At 37.2% G+C, this 25051-nt stretch overlaps 2 protein-coding genes across 10 annotated transcripts in view; one reads left to right on the top strand and one right to left on the bottom strand.

Annotated features, from left to right (window-relative positions):
• NIPBL (NIPBL cohesin loading factor) overlaps positions 1 to 15315 on the top strand; it is a 184207-nt gene extending 168892 nt beyond the window's left edge. Inside the window, exons 40-47 of one of the 3 annotated variants that reach the window (XM_088153054.1) lie at positions 5385 to 5575; positions 7460 to 7567; positions 8378 to 8578; positions 10090 to 10236; positions 11630 to 11922; positions 12148 to 12322; positions 13623 to 13808; positions 14339 to 15315. In XM_088153054.1, the coding sequence (XP_088009180.1) occupies positions 5385 to 5575; positions 7460 to 7567; positions 8378 to 8578; positions 10090 to 10236; positions 11630 to 11922; positions 12148 to 12322; positions 13623 to 13808; positions 14339 to 14704 (1667 nt within the window). In that variant the 3' untranslated portion in view covers positions 14705 to 15315. Of the gene's footprint in view, positions 1 to 5384; positions 5576 to 7459; positions 7568 to 8377; positions 8579 to 10089; positions 10237 to 11629; positions 11923 to 12147; positions 12323 to 13622; positions 13877 to 14338 lie in introns of all 3 variants that reach the window. The other 2 variants (XM_088153055.1, XM_088153056.1) reach the window with 2 other exon arrangements.
• Positions 15316 to 18359: 3044 nt separating this feature from the next.
• The window catches only part of CPLANE1 (ciliogenesis and planar polarity effector complex subunit 1), an 86330-nt gene continuing 79638 nt past the window's right edge, over positions 18360 to 25051 (bottom strand). For 3 of the 7 annotated variants that reach the window (XM_088153048.1, XM_088153047.1, XM_088153050.1), the window contains one exon: positions 18362 to 23967. In XM_088153048.1, coding sequence (XP_088009174.1) covers positions 23827 to 23967 — 141 coding nt within the window. In that variant the 3' untranslated portion in view covers positions 18362 to 23826. Of the gene's footprint in view, positions 23968 to 25051 lie in introns of all 7 variants that reach the window. The other 4 variants (XM_088153052.1, XM_088153049.1, XM_088153051.1 and 1 more) reach the window with 3 other exon arrangements.

Here is a 25051-nt window from a genome sequence, read left to right as displayed (position 1 = left end):
CCTGTTGATGGTAAGGGTACCACATGTGTCCAGTCCAAACTCTACTGTAGTATCTTGGCTGTATATTTGGTCAGTGTTGAACAGCGATTTTATTTCAGATGGTGTTTTTCCATAGAGCTTCAGATCGTCCATGTAAAGGAGATGGGATAGCCTGGCAGTTGTTTTTGATGTTTGATAGCCATGGCCTGACTTGTTCAGTATTATTGACAGAGGAATCAATGTAATGACAAACAGTATGGTGATAGTGAATGTCCTTGAAAGATTCCTCTCTTGATATTAACTTCTCTCCGTCTATCACTATTGACCAGCAACGGTGTCTTGATCCATTGATCTTTGCACAAAGCTTCTGATATTTCTACTGGCTCTTGTTATTTCTAGGTACTTGATTATCCAATCATGTGGCAGGGAGTCAAATGCCTTTTTGTAATCAATCCAAGCTACATTCCAGTTAGTCATCCTTCTCTTGCAGTTTTCCAAAATCATCTTGTCAGTTAGGAGTTGATCTTTTGTTCCTCTGCTGTTTGGGGGATTCCTTTCTGCTCAGATGGAAAGAGCTTGTTTTTAACTAGATGTTGTTACTACCATCAGCTACCACACCAGTTGGCAATTTGAAAGTTGTTAGTAAGGGGTAACATCAGGTAATTGACTTGTAGTTGCCTGGTGTTGGTCCTTTTGTTGTATGTTTCATTATCAGGTAGGTTTTGCCAGATGTTAACCAATCTTCAATTTCACCTCCTTGCAGTATGTTGTTAAACTGCTTGGCAATGAGTGGGTGCAGACCAGTCAGATGTTTCAACCAAAAACCATGCAGTTCATCTTCACTTAGTGCTGACCAATTTTTGATCTTCCTTGCCCTTTTCTCCACCGTTTCTGCTGTTATTACAGGTTCTTTCATTTCAGCTTCTTTTTTATTCTTATCCACCTCCTTTAACCAAGCTGCATTCTTGTTGTATTTCTTTGGGTTGTCCCATAGCTGCGCCCAGAATTGCACTGTTTCTTCTTTATCAGGTGTTGACTGGTTCATTGCAGTCTGTCCATTGAGGGATAGGTAGAAACATTTTTGATTTGACTGAAATTGGACATTCTGCCTATAGTGTGCAATTCGAGCTTTGTATCTGCTGATCTTTTTGGCTATGGCTGTTATTTGTTGCTTTATTATTTCCAGTGCTTCTTTGATCTTCTTTGTTTCTAGGTGATAGTTCTTGATCAGGTATTCTTTGATCTTCTTGTTCTTCAGCTTCTTTTCTGTTCTAGGTTGCTTGCATCTGATCTTAGCATGCTGATCTTATTTTCCAACCTGATCTTCCATTTTGGTGGTGCATTGTTTGGCTTTTTTTCTTGCTTGTTGATTTTTCATCCACAGTATTCAGTTATAACTGCAGCCATGCAGTACATTAGTTAGTTTGTTTCTTACTATGAGCTGTTGCTTATATTTGATATTACAGTATTGGCATCCTTTAATACTTGTGCTAGCTGTTTCTTTGTAACAAGCTTCAATGCAGGCAACCTTATTTTGTTCTAGATGCTCAGTTATTCTTTGTTTCAGTTCCTCTTGTTTTTTAGTTAGTTTTGTTCTTTCTGAGGAGAAGGTAGAGGAGAGGGTGCCTGGTTTGGGAATGAAAACAATTCAACAGCTATGCTGACTTCCTCTACTGCCGACTCCCCCGGGTTTGCCTCTGTAGTCTGAGCTACTTCTGGCAAGGCTTCAGTTTCTTTGCCCTGGGTATACTTTTGCAATTCTTCCAATTCTACTTCTGTGAATACTTTATTTTGTATTATAAATCAACATTGATCTGCTAACTTCTGTTCTGTTGCTTCTGATTCTGGAAGTTGTGCTTTTCAGATATCCTCTTCTCGTTGGACTTAATTTGTAATAGCAGATCGTTATTTCTTTGTTTTCAGTCTTTGTATATTTGCAATGGGTAAACAACTTTTCTTCCAGTAGACCTGCAGCTGCTGGCCCTGGTTGCTCAGCCAAGAGTCAGGAAGCCCACTTGTCACCAGATGTCCAGGAACTAGTACACCTAGCATGGTCCGTGTTGACCTGGGCAATGACTGATCAGGTATAGGTTTCTGTAAATTACGTCTCACCATATTGTTTATGGGAGAGACACTCTTTGTCTGGCTTCTCTGATGAGACCTGTTCAATATGGTTGAACCTCTGGCCAGCTCTCATCCTCTTTAGAGCACACAAGCCCCACAACCACATCAAGGTAGTGCCTCACTGGGGCATATTTATGGTTGGTTGCATAGTCAGCCAGATGTTTAGACTGGATTTGGCATTTTTATCCATCTATCGAGTCCTTCCCATGGACCTGGGATAGGCAGATGTTGTTTGATGATGATAAAGGTATCGTTGCAGGATATAAACTGTTCCAAGTCAAGCCGCCTTTTGCAGTTGACTGATGGTGATTTTGTCAATGCCGATGGTGATTTTTTCAATTCCAGTGGTGTTCAAGTGGTGCTCCATCAATCATTTCCACTAACAATGGGCTGTTTTTTTCCCTCTTTTTTCTTTTTCCCTGTGGTAATACCATGTTGGAAGGCATGGTAGGTAACAATAAACATACACATTTCTTCTATAGTAGTGGGACTTTTTCTTGGATAACCAGGAATTATTTCCCCAAACTTATATGGGCTCCTCCTTAAAAATCTGTGCTGTACACTTGTAATCATCAAGTATCTTGCCTCCTATTAGGTAGTAACACGAAAGGATGTCTTTTGCTTTCAGGAAAAGTTACCAGAGGACCATTTACATAGCTGGGCAGAATCAGAGGCAGTTTGACTGAAAGAGGTTCCCAACATGGTCAGAGGTCCTTTATGTTTCCCTACAATTCCTTGTTATTTATGTAATGTCAAAACTTTACTGGGACAGTGCAGACTGCATCCTAATAACAGTTGGTGGCTATGTGAACCTTTGTTCAAGTTCTCAACTGGGGTAGAACTGTATTCTTCTGCCTGTCACCTGAGCACAAAATCTTGGCACCATGATCAAACATCATTTTGATACTCAGATTCTTAGGCTTAGCAAATATGATTCTTCTGACTCTTCTGCTGGAAATTTTGAAGATTATTAACATTGCATAGAAAACCAACTGCTTATCAATTAAAGGGAACTGATTTGATAATTCTGCTAGTAATCAGCATTTTTTATTCTTTTGACTGGATGCCAAAACAACTGGAACATTTTGCCAAGGTTGCATTATATTTCTAATACTCAAATAAGCTTTTGGTGGTCTTCTTATGTTTACTTTGCTCCTTGGTTGTTCTGTCATATTGGATTTGACACTAATGGAGCTACTTTTCAGTCAGATGTTACATTTATGGAAACTCATTATTTCCTTTATTTGAATCAAGATACTATCCTCCCAAAATTCTTTTTGGAAGCATATCAGAGTATTGTCTTCTATGTTTAGTACATGACCTCTTTTTCCAGATCACATAAATAGTTATGGGGACCAAAATCCCAATCAGGTGCATCTCCTTGGCATTGCTGTGATGCATCTGCCTTGTTCTTGTTACGTAAGCTTCTTACTCATATTGGTGATATATAGAGAAAAAAGTCAAGCCAAAGTAACTTCGGTATTATTCTTATTTGGTATGCGGTTATATCTAAGGACACTACAAGACCTATTTTGCTTAACATGTGACTGTGCTTCTTCAAACAGTTATCTGTGTAGTCATACAGTCTACTCTTCTTCCCTGGACACATACCCACACCTGATACCTTTTTTTCCTTGCTTCCTATTGCTGTGACAGATCTTGGGAAGTGACCACGAGCTTCCCCTTAGAAGACAGGTTTTTTAGGGTATGTGTGTGCTTTTTTAATATGAGGCAAATTAAAAGTGTTGATCCTTACATGCAGCCTTAAATAATGCAGTTTATTCAATCTGTTGTCTGAAATGGTACAGCCCATTCTGCTATTTTCTTCTTTTGCATGTCTGGATTGGGGACTTAAGATCTTCAAGTAGTTTGTCAGTTAATGGAGAATGGTATCTTAGTGTGGGTGACTCCATCTTGCTTCAGAAGCTGGGCTTCAACTAGGTGGCACTCTATCTTTCTCCAATCTCTGTTGTAAACAATAACAGAAATGGGATGTATGACTGTGTATGATAATGCTTTTCTTACACCCAGAAAAGTTTCCAAGTTCATTTTAGTGGGTTTCTGCTACTCTTTTTATATATGAGTATTAAGTCTGGATCTGAACTATATCTTAAATGGATGAGGTTTCCCCAGAGGTTCTTACATTGTTAATTTCAGGTGTAATATTGTATGTTACACTGATCAAGAGGTTTGGCTAACACTCTATTAAATAAAGGCATATAAAATATGTGGGTCAGAAACTGATCAGGAAGGAGTTATGCACTTCTGTTTCTGTTGATTCCAAATAGTTCGCAGATGGCACTCTACCCTCTAAAATTACATCCTATTAATGAGCATGTTTCTAGATTGTAAACAACTTGGTACATATTTTCCGTTTTTGATGGTAATATACATTTAATTATTTTGTTTGTTTGTTTCTTGTCAGCTCCAGATGTGACTATTTCAAAACATTGGAAATTAAGTAAATTATTCTTTGAATCAACAATATTTAAGTCTAGGAAATTGCACTGGTCTGATCTTTAAATCACAGAAAGTGATTCCATTTTCTGTGTTGGTCAGTTTATACTTCAAGTACTGTGTATACTTTTAGGCATCATGCTTTAAAAAGGATCTAGACAAATTGGAGCAAGTTCAAAAAACAGCAAGGAAAGTAATCTGGGGACTATATAGTAAATCCTGTGAAGGACCTTCAGAAAATAAGATAGCACTTCTTAAATAGTTGAAAGGATGAAGAATTTTATTTTTTTCCAAAGGGCAAGAATAATGAATGTAAGTTAAAGGGAGGCAGCTTCTGATTGGATGCTGATCTTCCTAATAGTAAGAACAGCTCAACAGGGGAACCAGTTATCCAAAGAGGGGGTGGACGCCCCTACATTGGATGCATTTGATGATCTTTGTCCTTGAAATGTCTTTCTGGGTAGAACTATTAAATATGGATGTTTAGAATTTTTGTATTTGTATTATGTATGCATCTATATATTAGTTTTCCCAAGTTTCTGTAAAGGTTTATTTGTGTTTTCTCTCCTCTCATTTTTTCATGTCATTTTTAATATATTTTTCTTACTTTTGATGTATATCTGATTCAGTAAAGTACAAAGAGGAAAAAAAAACCCTGCAGATACTACTTCAGGTAGCCCATACTGAATTATATGCTATATAGCATAAAAACATTTTATACTATAAAATATTGGAAACATTGAATGCAAAACATGCATTCAACATTTATATAATGTATACAAATGGATATTCTGATAAAACATCTTGTTTTCTGTTTTTCATAGGGAAAAAGGTAGCAAAGCAAGAAGATCTGAAAGAAATGGGTGATATTTCCTCAGGGATGAGCAGCTCCATCATGCAGCTGTATCTCAAACAAGTCCTTGAAGCATTCTTTCACACACAGTCCAGTGTTCGTCACTTTGCGCTCAATGTTATTGCACTCACATTAAACCAGGGTCTTATCCATCCAGTTCAGGTATGTAATTGCATAATTAAGTTGGCAATTCTGTAAAGTTTTGACTGGGAATAAATACATGTAGTTAATTGGAGCTTACTTATAAGAAAGCACAGGAATCTGTTGTAATTATATTTTTATACTTTGGGTGTGGACGTTTTTTGGATGGTCAGCAAAAATTCTTAACATTTCTTTATGTATTTATTTTACTTAGGTAGTTTATTTGGTTTGTTTATATTATATCCAATCTGATTTCACAAATTCCAGACAGCTCATATAAATATAATGTAAAACAATCGATTTAAAACAACAAACATCTTTTAGAAGCATAATGTGATGGGTACCTTGGGTTCCCAAAACCTCTTCAAATAGGAGAGTCTTTATACTTCTCCTGAATTCTTAATGTGAGGTGTAGACTTTAGGGGTTGAGTATTTTAGAGTTACCAGGCTACCACAGAAAAAAGCCACTTCTGATTCCAACCCTTTAGAATCACTTCCTGGGCTGATCACAAAGATGGGCAGACCCTGATTGGAGAAGCTAGGCTTGTAGGCATGGGTACATGCCCAATATTTTTAATAATCAAATTCTTTTTTTCTGCTTTTCAATATGATAAGCATTTCCAAGGTGCCTAATAATATAGTAGATACTTATCATAAAAGTATATTAATAACTTTAATGATAACAGGTTTGCATAGATGTGTAATTCTGCCTTCTGTTTGTAGTGTAATCTTTAAACTCTAATAGATTTGGCGATTCTAATTAATATTCACATGTTCAGTAAAATGCATTGAAGATTGACATTTTACTAGGAAGACAAGATTCTTCATTCTAACTGTCAGTTGGTTTTAGGTATCCAATAAGTAGCATTTTTACAATTACTTCTGTAATTCACAAACATGATAAAAGTGGATTTCTTTAGATGACATAGTGTTGATTTTGGCAGAAGCAGCAGAAGAATGTACTTTTTTCATACCTTGAACTTTGTACCTCATTTACGATCCAAATAATTGTAATAATTATAGGTTGAGTAGCCCAGGTATTGATTTTCCAGTGTTTTCAAATTTTCTGTGGAATATATGGCTTCTGCATTCAACATTTCTTTAGTGTAAAGAGAACACTCATAAGAGATCATAGCCAGCTGATACACTTCTGTCATGCTGGACTGAATTTAACATTGAAATGAGGCCAAATGGCTCAAACAGCAACTTTATTTACTGTAGGACAGTGGTTATCCCTGGTGTTCATGTGATAATGAAAAAATTGTAACTATAAGCAGTGACACAAAGAGATGAGAAGTGGGGTCGTAGTACTGGTGGAGCATGATTAAAAGTGAGAGACAGTAAACTCCATAAAGAATGGCAAGGTGGGCAGAAAGGTAGCAATATGTGCAGAACAGCAAAAGGCACAAGCAATGTAAGGTAGTGCAGGGTTCTTTCTTCCTTACCTTAACATATGGGCATGATTCACACAAAATGCTAAGCCAAGACCTTTTAACCAGTTTGTTCACCAAGCCACAGTAACCTGATTCATACACAATGTTGCATCTTAACGGATGGGATCATACACCATATTTTGGTTATGAGTGGCTGTTCCTTTGGTTTATGGCTGAACTCTTTAGAAAGTCATTTACCATATTTGCCCAGAGGATATATGAAGTTTTTCCCCATTTTTTGAAGTGATAGGGTGGGGATTATCTGACATATATATAATAGAATCATCTGCTACTTACAGGAGGAAACTATTCTGTCTCGTCCTTTTAGATTGTAGATGGGAGAAGAATGTGTTTGAGCAATTTATATATGAGAGAGATAATGTTTATACTTTTCAGTTGTGAAGAAAACAGAGGAAAAGGAAACAAACAGAAACATGGAATTCTTTCAATGATGTTTTTGTCTCTTTTGCAGTGTGTACCATATTTAATAGCAATGGGCACAGATCCAGAGCCTTCTATGAGGAACAAAGCAGACCAACAGCTGGTGGAAATAGACAAAAAATATGCTGGATTTATTCATGTATGTTGGCATCCATTTATCTTAATAAATTATCATTTCTGTCTTTTTCCATTTATATAAAAATACAGAGAATCAGAGGAAGCATAAAATGTTCAGTAGGTTATTTTCACAATAAAAAGGGTATCGTAATTCAGTTTCTGCAGCTGGAAAAATTGAATTGGAAATATGTTTCCATTAACACATAAAAAAATAAGCACACATGGGTTGTGGTTTTTTTTTTTTACTAAAGTTTGCATGTGGAATTTTGGCATATTGCTTCCTGAAAACAAAAACCATGGCATGAAAAAGAAATATTATTTCTTTAGAAGCAAGGATATACCTGCTTTAGAAGGAAGGTGAATTTAAATCAGACCTGCATAAGTTAAACATGGTGAGCCAGCTGTCCTCTCTGAGAAATGTTACAGATCCATTGTTTATGGCCTTGTCAGCTTTGGGATTCTTCAGAATGTAGTCTGTCAATATTGGACGTAAGATTTCACTATATGGAATTGCTCATCCTCTCAAGATTGAGAGGTGCAAAGTATAGTTGCATTTTTCTCTACAAGCCCAACTGTGTTCAAGTTATTTTCAACATACGAGTTTCTATAAACAGACAAACTTGGTGTGCTCTTGTCACACAAGAAAAAATTATAAGCAGTTGGAATAGGCACAGCAAGAATCAGAATGAGGCTTGGGGAGATGAGGATATGGAACCTGAAGGGCTGAGACGCAGGGGTCATTTAGGATGGGGGAGGGGGGTTGTTTGGCAGTAACTCGGTTCAGATTGTCTTAAAGAGATACGTAGGCATTATACGTTTTGTTCAATTTCAGATGAAAGCAGTGGCGGGTATGAAGATGTCTTACCAAGTACAGCAGGCAATCAATACCTGCCCAAAAGATCCTGTGAGGGGCTTTAGGCAGGATGAATCTAGCAGCGCTTTGTGCTCACATCTTTACTCCATGATCCGAGGGAACCGGCAACACCGACGAGCCTTTCTTATTTCTTTACTCAACCTCTTTGATGACACAGCTGTAAGTCTTATGCAGGCTTTCTGTACTTGTCTAGAATGTCCTTGATGGATGCTTTTTTCTTTGTTTAATAAACTCTTAAGTAGCTTCACCCTTGAACTCTATATGTGATTTAACTGCATTTATTAATCTAGTCTTGAAATTTATTATGATTATGTGCTGTCAAGTTGGTGTCAGCTGTTAGCAACCACATAGATAGATTTTCTCCATGACAGTCTGTCCCTAACCGGGTCCTTCAGGTCTTCCAATAATGCATTCATTGCCACTGTAACTGAATTCATCCACTTTGCTGCTGGTTTTCCTTTTCTTCTCTTTCCTTCCACCTTTTCCAACATTACAGCTTTCTCCAGAGAGCTAGATCTCCATATAATGTGTCCGAATTATATTAGGATAGTTTGAGCCTGGCGATTTGTGCCTACATGATAACTGTGTAGAAAAATAGCTTGCAAATCCCAAACAGGACTTAGCAATATGTACCAGTTTCAATGAATGTATTTATAATTTATGTAAGATTAACAGATGAGTTGCTCAGGGGGTTCTGTGTTCCTGCACCTGCATTTGATACTTCCCTTGCACAGGAATTACAGGCAGTCCTTGTTTAGCAACTGCCTCGGATAGCAACAGTTTGCCAATATGATGGTAATAAATGGTAATAAAAATTCATTTTCCAACCAGTGCACATTTAGGACAACAAAAGCCTTCAGTGTAAAGCTGATTGTTCAGTTTCAGGCAGCATCTGGGAGTGCTGGAGGGTTCTAATCAACTAATTAAGGTCACAGGGCTGAGCTTGTTAACTTGCAGTTAGCACTTTTTAGGGAAGCGTTGAGGAGAAAAGCAGCTCAAAAACAGAGCTTGCTTAAGCAATCTTTCCACCCTGCAAGGGGAGGAAAAAAAAGGAAAAAAGTGGGTCAGGTACAGGACACTGTCTGAGAGAACTTTATTTCAATGAATGTGATGGTATGTGGGAATACTTTTGGGAGACAGCAGGAAGAGCCGCAGCCTAAGCAACAGTCTGATAAGAGGCAGCTCAGTCCACAAGTGGGGGAAAAACATGGGAAGCAGCTGAGAAGGGACCCTCCCTAGTTTTCCGGAGACTGAAAATAGAAGAGGGGAGAAATACTTTTCAGTTTTGCAAGATTCTGTAACCTTACAATAAAGATAGTGCTCGTGCTCCTGGTTGTGCTTCTTGTCTGGACTACCTTGAAGGGCTAACAATGAGACAGCAGCAGTCAGCGATCTTCACAGTATCTCTCTCTGTCACCAAAGCCAATTGCAGTCACTAAACAAGGACTACCTGTATATCAGAATCATCTGTAGATACTCTGGTTCTACAGTGCCTGGTGTGCCACTGGTACACTAACTGGAGGAGTAGAAAGAGTAGGAGAGAGAATTCCTTCCTGGCAGATGTCCCAGTGACCTAAAATATTATATAAATGTAGCCACTGAACACAAAATGTTTATTTGAAAGGTTATGTCTTTTATATACATATCTATATATATTTTTACTTTAACAGAAAACAGAGGTGAATATGCTTTTGTATATAGCAGACAATCTAGCCTGTTTTCCTTACCAAACCCAGGAAGAGCCACTTTTTATAATGCACCATATAGATATTACATTATCAGTTTCTGGTAGCAACCTTCTACAGTCATTTAAAGAGGTAAGTGAAATTTCTTTTAATACCCTTCTTTTTGATAAGTTATTTCTTGCAAATGCATCTTTAATAATTCAATCTGTACTAAAAGATTGGAAGCCAGTCCTTTGGACAGGTGTTCTCAAGTGGTCCAAACTAAGACGCTGCCTCTCCCTATATTGATCAGAGTAGTATCTCTACTGCCTACAGAGTCTTAGGATAATTTTACTCTGAGCAAAAACTATATTGGAGAAGATGAAAGGAGTAGAGTATTATTGTATAAATGTAAGCTCTAAAAGTCTTTTTAGTGCAGTCTTTCCACCTTTAGTTCTCAGGAGGTCATAATTTTTAAGTTTTAACAGTTTAATAGGCAGTGTTTTTTATTCATGAATGTCAATTCTTTGAATGTATTTCAGACCCTTATTTGTCCCTTTCTGAAATATATAGAATGTTTTACATTAATTGGATATTTTTGAATAGGAATATTTAGTGTTAACATGACTGAATTATTTTATTTATTTATGGATTTTTATGACTGCACAACTTGCAAAAATATGACTCTGGACAGTAAACAGCAATAAAAACAAAATCACATTGTAATTTTGACAATGACAAAAAATGAGCAAAAATCCTCATCATCAGCAAAACATAATTGGGGCATTCCAACATACACTACATCTCTCAGGGTGAGCTCATCTGACATCCTGGCCCCAGCACCTGAGGGAACAGTTAGGTCTTCCTGAGGCTAACAGAGCTGGGGCTAATAGACTCTCAGGTGTTATTTACATATATGTATATGTATGCACACTGACATACGTAGAAGAATAAGCATCACTCCCATTTGGCGAGACCCATATGGTATGTAGACAAGAGCCAGCGATATGGACCTTTCCCATGGAATCCATTCCTGACGGATCATGCAAGCCCATATGAGGCGAACTTCCTCACATGTGCAGTTTGCTTCATATAAAAGTTGCTACCAAATTGCAAGCAACATGTGAAGAAGCCTCATGTGATGAGTAAATACTCTGGGAATAATATTTATTCAGAGCCTTCATTTATTTTTCAGAATTTGTTTAGTAATATCTTCAGAGGACTTTAGTATTATTTGCCTTATAAATCTTAGATATAAAAAGATAGTTGTATTCAGTGAACAGACGTGCTAAACACTGTAAGGACTGCCAATAATGAAGTTAAGCAGTCTGCTTGGTGGGACATGTCAATTATATTCCAAATTGAAAAAGAAATCACTGAGTGCATATGTGTATATTTCATTATTGATATGTGTTGCACAAACATCACCAAATTTCCCACAATCACTATTTCACACTTGTGAGAAAAGTGTTAGAATGATTATGAAATTACAGATAAGTTATTGTGATGGTTAGTATTCTGAAGCACGTGTGTCTTTCTCTTTCAGTCTATGGTAAAATATAAAAAAGAAAGAAAGCCTTCCTCTGATGAAGAGAGTGAAAGTGAAAGCAATAGCGAAAGTGACAGTGAAAGTGAGGAGGAAATTCACAAATCCCGGAAGTCACGGAAACGTGCAGATTCTGATTCAGACTCTGATGAAGAAAATGATATAAATGCTGTCATGAAATGTTTGCCAGACAATTCAGCTCCTCTGATTGAATTTGCAAATGTTTCCCAGGGCATATTGTTGCTTTTGATGTTGAAACAGCATTTGAAGAACCTCTGTGGATTTTCTGATAGGTGAGGACCGTTTTAGTTTTGCTATATACTATCTCTGTTTTCTGCATTGGTGAGATCTTATTTGGGACTGAATTCTCGGGGACTTGAATCAGTAATGCTTAAATAAAGTTGACATTTGTTTCTATAATGTTAAAAAAGCAATTGATTGATTCAGAATATCTGTTGTTATTGCTTCCTTTAAAGTATACTGGAATTTTTCTTACAAAATTTATTTTGTTTTCTTAGTAAAATTCAGAAATACTCACCCTCTGAATCAGCAAAAGTTTATGATAAAGCGATAAACAGGAAAGCAGGAATTCACTTCCATCCAAAACAGACGCTGGACTTCCTTCGAAGTGATATGGCTAATTCCAGGCTCACAGAAGATGTGAAGAGGAATATAGTGAAACAATATTTAGATGTAAGTTTTCACTGTTTAAAACTTCACTGTTTACCACTGGATGAACTTAGACTTTTTCCACAGGTATAAAGTGAGACAGCTATCATTTGAAACTAAACATAAAGTGATTCCAGAACCCATAGCAGAAAGTTTTTCTTTACACAACACAACTGTGCAATTCTTTGCCGTTAGATATGATGGTTCTAAATAATAAGATAAATAGATGATGAGGGTATTTATCACTACTGATCTTCATGGCTATATAGCATCTTATGAATCAGAAGCAGCATTATCTTGGATGTTTGTTTCTTTTTTAGTTATTTGGACTGCTTTAATCATACAACTCACAGTGGTATACAAAAACATAAAAATCTATGTTGATGAATAAAATGTACAGTATTTTAAATAAAAAAGTGTATTAAAATGCATTTCTAGAAGCATTAATGGTGGAATAAATAGTGATCTAGTAGAGCTTTTCTTTATTTTAAAGTTTGTTGACTCATAATAAGTTGGCCTTTTCACTTTGCTTATTGCACAACATGGTTCTATTGTTCAGGAGTAAGCAAACTAAAATCTTGCCCCACTAAAAACATAAAAATTAGGAATGTACAAAGCAGCATAACTGGTTCCTGGACTATTCTCTTGTTCCCTGGGATCTTATGTTTTTTCCCTCCAGATCTGATCTGTAAGTTTTGGGAGTGCTCTGTCTCTTTTCCAACGTAGAGGCTTCATCAGGGAAGTTGCAGCCATCACCTGTATAGATCCTGCCTAATGTGTACAGATTGTCATAAATCTAGATCTCCCTGGTCCTAATTTGACACCTTAACCATTTTCTTGGATCAGCCCATTTTGGGTCAGGGGAGGACAAGGTAGAACCAAATGTTCCAGGGACAGATCATGGTGTTTTGGGCATAACTTTTTTTTTTTTTAAGCGTATTTTATATTCTGGAATTCTCAAGCTGTTCCATGTCAGACACCTTCCATAATTAGAGCCAATTCATTTCCTTTTGTTCCCAGTTGTGAAAGTGTTTCTGCGGGAAGTTTGCATAATTTTTGAATTGAAGATTGTAGACAGATGGATTGAGAGGAAAGGGGCAAGATGCTCCAAATATTTGGAGGCTTGGCTGCAGAAAACTGAAAAGCCTAAAATGCTTTCATTTGCCTTTGGCTAAGTTAGTTTGTAAGAAGTTTGGCTAAGGGAGAAAACAAAGTTTTGTAATAGATCATTTCTATTTAAAAAGTTGGCAAAAAGGAGCTTATGTAGCATATACCTCCTATTTTAAAACAGTTTCTAATCTCACTTCCCACATCCCTTTTTTAGTTCAAACTTCTTATGGAACATTTGGATCCTGACGAAGAGGAAGAAGACGGGGAAGTGTCAGCAAGCACAAATGCTCGCAACAAAGCTATTACCTCGCTGCTCGGAGGTGGCAGCCCTAAAAACAATGCAGCTGAGACAGAGGATGATGAGAGTGATGGGGAGGATAGAGGAGGAGGCACTTCAGGGGTGAGGCGGAGGAGGAGTCAACGTATTTCGCAGCGTATTACGTAAAATGATTTTATGTGCTTATAAATGTCAGTCTATAATAAAATGTACATTGAGTAATGTAATGCATATGAAAAAAAATTGTAGATAGAAATTCTTAACCGTTTATACAACTTTTTGTAGAAAGTTTTAACAAAAACACAATAAAAACATAGAGATTATATCTAGTATAAAAAAATAATTTCATTTGGAATGTATTGTGTGTTTCCTTTTTATTGTTGCCAAGTTTTTATGTAGCTTTATGATTCATTTGTATATATAATTTTATATATCAATAAGAGTTTAAAGAGACGGGTACAAATTAAAATATGTGATTTTGCAAGGATATGTTAACCCCTTGGCGCTGGCGGTCGCGTCTCATTGCCGGCAATGGAATGTGTGCCGGAAAATCCCAACTCCCGGCGTCAAGGGATTAAAAGCAATAAAAGCAATAATTTCAATCAAGTTCTTTTGTGTAACACTTGGTCTTTTTTCCCCTCCCAATGTTTTAGTCATTGAGAAGGTCAAAACGAAATTCAGACTCTACGGAGTTGGCAGCACAGATGAATGAAAGTGTTGATGTCATGGATGTCATCGCTATTTGCTGTCCAAAGTACAAAGATCGACCACAAATTGCAAGAGTAGTGCAGAAAACCAGCAATGGCTTCAGTGTTCAGTGGATGGCAGGCTCCTACAGTGGCTCCTGGACTGAGGCTAAGCGCCGTGATGGCCGCAAACTGGTGCCTTGGGTAGACACTATCAAAGAGTCAGACATTATTTACAAAAAAATTGCTCTAACGAGTGCTAATAAGCTGACTAATAAAGTGGTTCAGACTTTACGATCGCTGTATGCCGCCAAGGATGGAACTTCCAGCTAATGCATTTGTACACATGCAGCCAAATTTTACAGGAAAGAACAGAAAAAAAAACTTGAAATACCAACTTTCTGGCAAAAAAAAAAAAAATCAATTTAATGAAGAGTAAGAATGACACCTGGGATGCAGGAAACAGAAGGAAATGTTTGGTAAACATTTTTGTGGGAGCTTCCTTCGCTGTTGTGCAGCAGAAACTTCTCAGTTCATTTTTACTCCCACTGTATAATAGTTTAACGAAAAAAATGTTTATATCTTGAAAAAAACCTTTCTGTTTAAAAAAAAAATAAACAAGTGAATGTTGGAAATTAGTCTGTTAATGTTCTTAATAAAGTGTTCTTGGAGTTTAACCTAGCAGCGGATGGCTTTCTTTAGCTTAGCCCAGTTTCAAGGAAAGCATTGTTTTTCCAGGCTGTAAAATGGCAGAATCTCCTGGATATATAATTTATTCTGTTGGGGGAAAAAGCATGCAGTATCTATGACCTACCTGCAGGAGGAGTTTTTGTAAATGTAGATTTTTGATGTATTAGGTCACCCTGAAATAATACAAGAAAAGGGATCCCCAGCAAATCTGGTGGAACGAATACTGCAATAAATTTTTTTACTTCTCTTTGTTACTTGTCTGTTTCCATTTGAATTTCTTATTGTAAAGATCTGTTTAAATCCATTTATATTATTTTCCAGTCTTTTATGTAAAATTTACTATATCAGTGGTTTTCAAAGCAAGACATAAATATTGTTTATACAGTTTGTATAGGCTGATTTCTGAATAATTGGTATCTTTATCCCTTACAAGGGTGTAAACACAAGTTAACTCCAGGGTTTTATTGTATCCTGCAATATTTAGTATTAACTATATATGATTTAGCACTGTGCCAAACACATTTTCAAGAGTACATTTTGATATAAAAAGAAACTATAGTTTATGCCTTGTATGCTTCAATTTCTTTCTAATGCTGTTCATATGGCAATGTTCAAAACATAGGAAAAAAACACTCTGTTCTGAGTAAAGAAACATGTATATTTCATTAGGACATCAGAGTGCATTACACTAGGACATAATGAGCAAGGCCATCTCCTGAATGGCGATGTGCCTGTATTCTGTTGTTGGTTGTTATTTTATAAGCCAAGTGGTACTCCCTTGCTGAATCAGTTGGAGCCGGCAAATGTCAGGAATGAATATGGATTTGTAACTTATAGTTGCGCTAACTTAACCGTTTTAAATGATTTTTTTAAAAAGCTGGACAGAAATGGCTGTATTGTAGATAGGGTTTTTTAATTACTTGAAATCTGTTTTCATCTTTTATACACTGAAAATGCTATTTTAAACTGTCTCTGGAGTGGTGCTTCAATGTGTACTGTCACCATTCTTTCAGAAGCTGTTCTATTTCTGGATAATAACACAAAATAATTTTTGCATATTGACAAAAGCAGAAGAAATGAATAGCATATTAATTAGCAAATAACTATTTTAAAGTCTTTACGTTTTATTTAAAAGTGGATGTTCATCAAAGATTTTAGATGCATTCAATTATAAAATTAATATATGGTGGGGTGTGTTTTTATTACATTAATTTACAGAATTCTAGTGTGTTACTTGATCTGTAGGAAATAGTAACACAATATTCAAATTCATTATCTTGTACAGAATTTAAAAATTAAACTGACATGACTAATAATTCATCAGAATCTAATTGCTCTATGAAATATTTTTCATTTCCTCTTCTTTGTCGTAACTGCTGCAAATATTTCTGGGGCAAAATCTATTTTTAATGTTGTGAAAGCGAAAGCTGTGCTTCATTCATGCAAATACTATCTTTTGCCTGATTCCTTTTTGTACAATACTGGCAGTTAAGTCACTCGATTACTCTCCTGGGTATCTACAAATTGATTTTATTATGTTTAAGTTTACTAGGAAATTGATCACATAGCTTCATATTAGTTGCTGTGAAATACAGCTAAGAAAAAAAAAATCTTGATAATACATTACATGAAGAATTAAGCCTATTCCTTAGAATGATGGGCCCAACATGTATAAAATGTAAATTAAAAAAATGGGCTTTTCAGAGAGTTCCAGAAAGGAACAGTACTGTTGGTGGTTGGTAAATTCTATTTCTGGGTTTATGTTGAGGATTCCAGTTCATTCCACTGAGTCACATTACACAAATAGATTAAACTTTTTTGTGTGCCCTGGAGGCTGAATCTTGCTGCTGAACTGGGACTGCCTACATTTTAGGAAGGGCTATTAGCAAGTCAAAAAATGAAGCCAAATCCAAGTATATTTGAAGTGAATATGATCGTTGGACTTTGCCATCTCACATAGCAGCATCTTACAAGAAATAAGTGATTCATTCCTGATGTCTGTCATTATACGAGGGATGGGGTTCAGTTAAAGTTGAGTGGGATTGCTCAAGCCCTAAAAACTACTTTATTAATAACTACTGTATAAAATACCACGTACATGCCCTCACCCTAGAGTTTGTCCATTATTATACACAGGCAGAGTCATTTATGAGTGGGTGGCCATTAAAGTTGAACACAAAGTTACCTAAAAGGGGACAGTAACAAAGAATCACAGAGCTCAATGGTGGAAAAGTCAAATAGTTGCTGTGAAGCAATTCTGGAAAGGAACTGATGGTGCTGGCACCATGGCACAGGCACATCGGGTAGCTTCTCCCTTGGTGCCAGGGAGATACTTCACACACTTTTTACACCCAAGCCTTCAAGAGCTATGAAAGCTAATTTGAGCCTTTGTGGTCTCCCAAACCCGACTCACCTGCTTGGCCATATTAGTCCCAAAGTCGCCAACTCCTAGCCAGTTCTCTCATCGGCTTTCGAGTCCTCCCTCTCGCCTTGGACAGCCAATCCAGTTGCTATGGCTAAATATCTGGCCAATTGCTATCAATTGCCTAGGAAGGCAGCGCTTGACCTCCCAGCCCAGCTGAGTGATAGGATCTAAACCAATAAAGACAGGATACAAGCAGATGGACTTGATATGACTGTAGACACCCAGTGCTATACTCCCGTCGCTATGGCTTCAGAAAAACTGAAGTGCACTTCAAGTTTGAAGTAAACTAATTTTGGGTTAAGGACAGGCAAAATAATCCAAATTCTAATAGAGGTCTATGGTTCACAATCCTATAGGTATATTCCTTCTGTAATCTTTATCATTGGTTAATTTAATCAGTTAATTATCTCATTTTCATCTGAAGCCTCTCCCCCCTATCCATCCATCCATCCATCCATCCATCATCCCCACAAGGGTACATATTTATTTTCATTGCAAAACATTACTGAAGTTAATAAGCCAATGGTATAGTTTAAAATCGGGGGGTGGGGGGTGGGACACTGTTACTATATGAAAGTCATAGCTTTAAGAGAAATCATTGGGATTTCTCTATTCCATTAAAAAAATAACCATTCTTAGTGGTTTGTTTGACATATCTAACTGGAATTAACATAAGCAATGCTCTCAAGATAAGCATCAGTCTGAAGCCATGTTAGCACTACATTTACTCTACCCTACAGATGCACAACTATTTTCATCCATGTCTTAATACAGGTAGTCCACACTTACTGGCCACAACTGGGACTGGCAACTCTGTTGCTAAGCGATGCAGTTATAAAGTGAAATGTCACATGACCACACTGATTTATAATGTCAGTTCCAGCTGTGACCTTGAAGCAAATCACCCATGGTTGCTAAATACAATGTCACATGACCCTGACTTACAACTTCCTGCCGGCTTCCCCATTGACTTTGGTTGTGGGAAGCTGGCTGTGAATGCCGCAAATGGCAATCACATGACTGTGGGGATGTGACAGCTACAAGTTCGAGGACTGGTTTTAAACCTCCTTTTCAGCGCCTTGGTAACTTCAGTTGGTGAACAAGCAGTCTGTAAGTGAGCACTACCTGTATTCCTTTATCTATGCTCTACAAATTCAGATACTTTTTTTAGTACACAAGTGTTTTTGTTAGAATAGTAATCCCTGGGTATTTAGAACAAGAATGAACAAATCCTAATTTTTTTACACACTTCCACAGATACCTTATTACTAATAGGTTAAATATTTTATTAATTCTAAAGTATTCCATATCTGGAGTATTTACCATATTGCTGTACCATTTTTACAAATCTGGATAAAGGTGTTGTAATAATAATTTAAGAGTTACATCATCTTGGTATCACAACTTGCATTCCATTCCTGCTATCTGAACCCTCTGAATGCCACCAGATTATCTAATTAAGCACTCCAAAGGTTCCAACACACCATTAAAAAATTAAAGGAGACGGGGGCATCCTTACCACCAGGTCTCATTTAATTACAAAACAAATAATCCCACCAGTAATTGAGCAAAACGATTTTCCTTTCATCACCAGACATTGTAGGAGGGGAAGCATTTAGTCTGCGATAGCCCATTCTGGTAACACCTTTTCAGAGTAACAAATGTTATGAAAAGGCGGCAGCTTTTGCGAGCTCTAGCTCGCTTCATCAGACTCCTCTTCCGCCGCCGATGTGGAGAGACACAGATGTGACATTAGACGAACTATATGGTGATAGTTATAAAAAGTTATTTTAAGCCCAGGAAATGAAGAAAACATTAAAAATGTTAATGTTAGACCTTAGACCTTAATTCTCAGAGGTCTAAGAGGATGGGAAGGGAAAACAAGCTTTCAAGGTTGTTACTATAGCCTATATTAATCAAGTAGGGTTCCAGTCATTCTTGAGGGGACTGTTTCCTGATCTGGCCTACCTCAGCGGGCTGACAACCACCTATCTTCCAAGAGAGCGCTTCTGGTGTGTGAGAGAGGACTCCCATACTTGGCTCCTTTTTCGCTAAAGAAAAAGCCAAAAATGAATGAAAAATGAAAATGAAAAAACTAGTACAGCACCCTCTCCTGGCCATATAGTGTTGAGGTATGTGACTAGATGTACCAGCCCTTCTTCCCACCCAGGAGATAAGACAATCTCCTAGACAGGCCAGATAAAGAAAAATCAAACTTTTTGTTTTTACATAAAAGAAATATATTAAAATAACTTTAAAGTCTAAAAATTGTGAATTGTAAAAACATTGCAGGAGCCAGAACGTGTCTTTACAATATATGGTAGCACTGGCAAATTAGTTGAACTAAGCCCAAAGATGACAAGATGGCATTGAGCTGTTACCGTTCCTCCAGGCTTCAGGTTTTGCAGAGCTGAAATAATTTCTTAGAAAAAAATTATGGCTTGAGTTTTTTTAAAAAAAGCAAGCAGCATCATGCACAACCTGATGGATGCAAAAAAGACATAGGGCTTATATGACTGGATTTGTAGAGAGATATAAAGAATATTGGACTCAAGCACACAGAGATAAAAGTAATCAATCTGGAACAGCACCTGCGTTAGCCCACAACAGCTCTCAACCCCTTGCAGGATCCCTGCCCACCCCCCACAATCTCACGGGGCCCAGCGAGGGAGAGCCACAACACAGCACAATGAGTTTTAGATCTAGATATCCAAAAACAGATCTAAAACTTTACACCTCCATTATGGAAACCTTGCAAGTGTTTCATTTGTCATACTTAGGTGTTTTTATAATATCCTCCATGCTCATGACACTTTAATTAGTATGAATTAACACTTTGTCCTCGAGGAAGGAAAGAGATGATAAAATGCCCTACCTCCACATCTGCTCCTACATGAGTTTCAGATATCAAGCTAGGTATGTACCAGGTTTTTCCCTTTCTTCTCTATCTATCTGCTGAATATACTTCAGTGAATATTCAGTGCCTGATGTATACATATTAAGCTTCGATTTAATTGATCTAAAGTATGGTAGGATTCTTACATATGATCTGTAGCATAAAGCTTCCAAGCTTCTGTAACACCCTTTTCTAATTCTGAAGAAGGTAATTCCTTGATTTTTTTTCCAACAAGAGGCACAAGCTATTGTCTCAGAAGGTATGAATGCTAAATCCCAATCATCGTGTTTACTGAAATGTTTGGGAAAAAACTATTTTTTGTTGGTTGACAAACTGAGTGCCATCTTGTTATATCATAATATTATAATACCACCTCCCATTGGTTTGTTTTTCTAAACCAACTACATTATTGGTGTATCAGATATTGTTACTGCACCAACCTACCAATTCTCTATTATATTAGCCATCAATTGAGATATTCAAAAAATAATTCAATCATGAACATGTGCCGTAAAAGTCTGATGAAAAAGTATATATTCCTGTTTAACCAAAGGTAATTGCCTCCATATATCCACTAAGTTAAATTCCTACCTACTTACATAGAGAGTACACCAAAACTGAGGATAATGGTTTTTAAGAAAATCCACTGCCATCCAAAACTTAAGACCCCCAGTTTCAAATACCTGGCCCACCATCACACCAAAACAATTTGCAAAAACAATTATATGAAATACCTGTTATTTTCTTAGTTGGAGCATACATATTTATCCAGGCCATGTGGCTCTCCCCATTATTAACCATCAATTCATATAGCATCCATCAATATCCAAAATGTTCTCAACTATAAAATTTGAGAGTTTCTTAATTAGTAATGCCAAACCTCTGGCAATTTTAGAATTTCCATTTACATGTATCTGTTCCTTCCAATCGCTAGCCAAAAGATGTTTTTCCTCAGAGAGGATATAGGCTTCTTGCAAACAAAGCAAAAAAAACAACAACAAAACACCCCTTCAGGTTTCAACAACTTTAAATTATAATCTTTTTAAATATTCCTCTCAACTCTTTGATATTCTGCTATGCAAAAACTTCAAAGAAAAACAATAAAATATTTTTGTTAAAAGTAAATGATTTTATAAAGAAAAGAGCAGATGTCATTCTGGCCATGGTTGAAATACAAAACTTCAGAAGACTGAACATTTTTCTCCAAGTAAATTATTAATTTGGAGGTGGTGGTGGACCCTTTTAATCTGGAAATAAAATACAGAAACCATGAAATATAAAACACTAGGAAGCACCTATTGGTGCAGCCATAATCAGGTCAAATGAAAAAAGCACAACACTTAAAAATGAAAGAAAATGAAGAATGAAAAATACTCTGGTTGAAACCCATCCTGAAAATATTTCTCTATAGCATCAGCAAGGGATGATCACCCTAAAGAAAAAGAATTTCAACACACATATTTTTTATAGGATTGTCGAGACCTTGGATCAGGTCCGATTTATTTTGGCAGACTCTCATTTTTTTTCTTAAAATATGTTGTTTCTTTAAGGGTTTCATTCTTTTTTCATGTAAAACAGCAACAGTTCTTCACTCTTTTATATTTTTTCTGAATATCAATATGCTTTCTTTCTAAAATATCCATTTTGGAAGCATATTTTGCAGGCCTTCTGCTGATCATGGGCATCATATCTAAACGCTCCAAATCTCTAATAGCCCTTGCTGTGATTTCAGAAGGCAATTCTGCAGCCAACATTGCTCTCTTTAAACTTCCCAACTAAAAATGGTTTTTACAAATGTTCCTGCCTCATGAGGACATGTAACAACTTGCTCCCTTGAAGCCACATTCACAGCACGCTGTTCAGGCGTGACAGTTTACACAATGGGGGGAAGGGAGAGCTATCTCTTCTGCTTACAGGGCACATTATCTCCATAAATGTCTGTGTTATTGTTTTCAACTACCCATGGAGGAAGAGGGGAACAAACTGTGACTCAGCAGATTGCCATCTTAACCAAAAGGCCAGAGTACACTAATCTTGGTGTTGAATTGAGGGTCCTCGGTATTGTATTGCCCACTGCATTAAAAGCTTCAGCAGCTTTCCTAGTTTTATGAGTTTACTATTATGAACTATCTCCTAAATGTGGCAGGCTAAGAGAAATCCATAGCATAAAATGTAATTATATTGCTTTTGAATAAATCTCCTGGAGGCGAAAGAAGAAATATTTCTGAAGGAAAACAGTAATATAACATTGTACTTGTGCCTTTGAGTCAGCGTTGACTCCTGGCGACTGCCTGGACTAGTCCCTGCAGTTTTCTTGGCAGCATTTTCAGAAGTGGGTTGCCATGGCCTGCTTCTTCCTAGGGCTGAGAGAGACGGACTGGCCCAAGGTCACCCAGGTGGCTTCATGCCTAAGGCAGGACTCAGGTTTCCCCACTGCTGGCCCAGCATCTTAGCCATGAGACCACTCTCAGTTGGGGTCCCCTGGCCAATCTACTTGAAGTATTCCTCACTGAAAATGGCCCAACCTTGGAATGGATGGTTTTAGCTTCTGTTTGGCAAAGGGAAAGTTTTGTTTCATGGCTCACCCATTTCTGACAATGTTCAAACTGCTGAAACACTTCTGAACAGCCTATTCCAACATTACAAGATATTCTGTGGTTGTGATATTTTAATTTTGAAATATATCATACGCCTACTTTTTAGTATCTCTCAGGTAAGCTCCTAGTTAAACAATCTTCAGTAAAAAGTTAAAGATGTGCATGAAATGGGGGGAAAACGTGAATGCACAGCAAAACAGCCCCACTCAGAATGCTTTAAATGTTCCCACAGCAAAGAAAGCAACATATTTTTAAGGCCTGATTATCTTGCACAAACAACTACCAGAAAGCTCAGTAACACAGCAATATCTGTAAGCTATTGCTTGATGAATAGTAAATGACATACCGAATATCAGCAATACCTGCAAAACAAACATAATATAAACCAAACTTGCCCCCCCACCCCAAAACCATTTACAACTATAATGGTAAAACAAAACAAATATTATTTTATTATAGGAATACTATTTAAATATTCATAATTTTAAGCAAGATTCAATGAAATCAAGATGCAAGTCTGGCCATCTCAATTCTAAACACTCTTTCGGAAATAAAAGTTAATAACATCCCTAGGATCTTGTTCGCCAGATTTATTAAACATCTACATATTCTACAAAATCTAAAATGCCATTCTGCGGAACATCACCTTGCATTTCAAATTATTCTGAAGGTAACCATTTGTTAAGTTTCCTTGGATTTTTCTGAAACAGTGTGCAGAATTTCTTGATTACTGGTCCTTGATGTTACTTGTAACATTGCTTGATGATCTTGCAACTTCACCACCAGTTATTTATCTACATATTACGCTTAATGTCCTTTCACAGACCAGAACAGGCTAGATACTGTTTTACTTCTCCTCCACATTTGCTACCATAGCTTCTATGGCATTCCAGTCAAGCTTGCTAAGGATACTGCTGGTACTTTCAGACACACTGTCAATGTTATTAAGACTGGCAATGGAGCAAGCATCTTCTGGAAGTGAAGATTCCTAGAGAGAGAGAGAGAAACAGAGAGAAGTATGAATAAGAAGTAGACCAGCCAGCCGAGAGACCTTTTTAAGGCCAAAAAAGTGTTTTTCCCCCCTTTGGGCTAAAATCAGGCAAGCTACTACAAAAGTATATGCTCCAACAATATGCCATAATGTTTGATCTCTATTGGAAACCTTCATTTGCCTCTCACTTTCCTTGCTTTTTGCTTCTGTGCCTCATAGTCATCAGTTTCCTGTAGCAATATCTCCAAGGGATGTATCTGCCCTGCTCTTTCAGATTGGGTTTGCCTCATCACAGTGAAGTTTCTATATAGTACAGCAGTGATTCATTTGGAGGCCTGTCTAAGCTTTTCTTGTCTTCCCCTTCTATTCTGCCTCCTCAAAATCCTATGGAAACACAGCACGACAATAGTGAAGGAACACTGGAAAGACATTCAGTTGACTAGGCCCCAGTTTTTGGAAAGGCTGGATGTCCTTCTTACAGCATGGCCCACTAACATCCTGCGAGACAGCTGTTCTGCCCACCTCAAAAGTTGTTTGGTCCTCAAATGAAATGTCTTCAAGTTTGCCTTCTGAGGAGCACTTTCTTTTCTAGCTCTGAGACTATAATCCTGTTTTTCTGGACTAGAAGAGTAACAAGAATTTACCAATTCCAAAACTAGATTGGGGAGTCAAGGATTCCAAAACCAGATTTGCTTACCCTCTGAAAAGGCATTCTAAGCAATACGATCTTGACTCTTCTCTCAGGAGAGACATAAATACAAAATAAATTATGTATGTTATCACCAGGGAGGTGATGTGCTTTGTTTCCAGCAAATGCCAATCTGCGATCAATATTATAACCATGCCAGTGTAGAAAGAGTGCAAAACGTACATACAGGTAGTCCTCACTTACCAACAATTTGTTCAGTGACCATTTGAAGTTATGACAGTACTGAAAAAATAACATTACAGCCCATTTACAACCTTTGCAGCATCCCTCAGTCACATGATCACCATTAAAGTCAGTACACATCCTGTGCCTGACCTGTGGTTTTCCCCAACCCCCTTGCAGAGCAGAGATTGGAGAGAAAGGGATTGCAAG

This window comes from Python bivittatus, unplaced genomic scaffold (assembly GCF_059951505.1).
Source record: "Python bivittatus isolate LINGU-HERP-01145 unplaced genomic scaffold, Pbiv_v1 ctg000570_np1212, whole genome shotgun sequence".
NCBI lineage: Eukaryota > Metazoa > Chordata > Lepidosauria > Squamata > Pythonidae > Python > Python bivittatus.
Note: the sequence above shows the minus strand (reverse complement) of the source record. Positions and strands in the feature narration are given on the sequence as shown.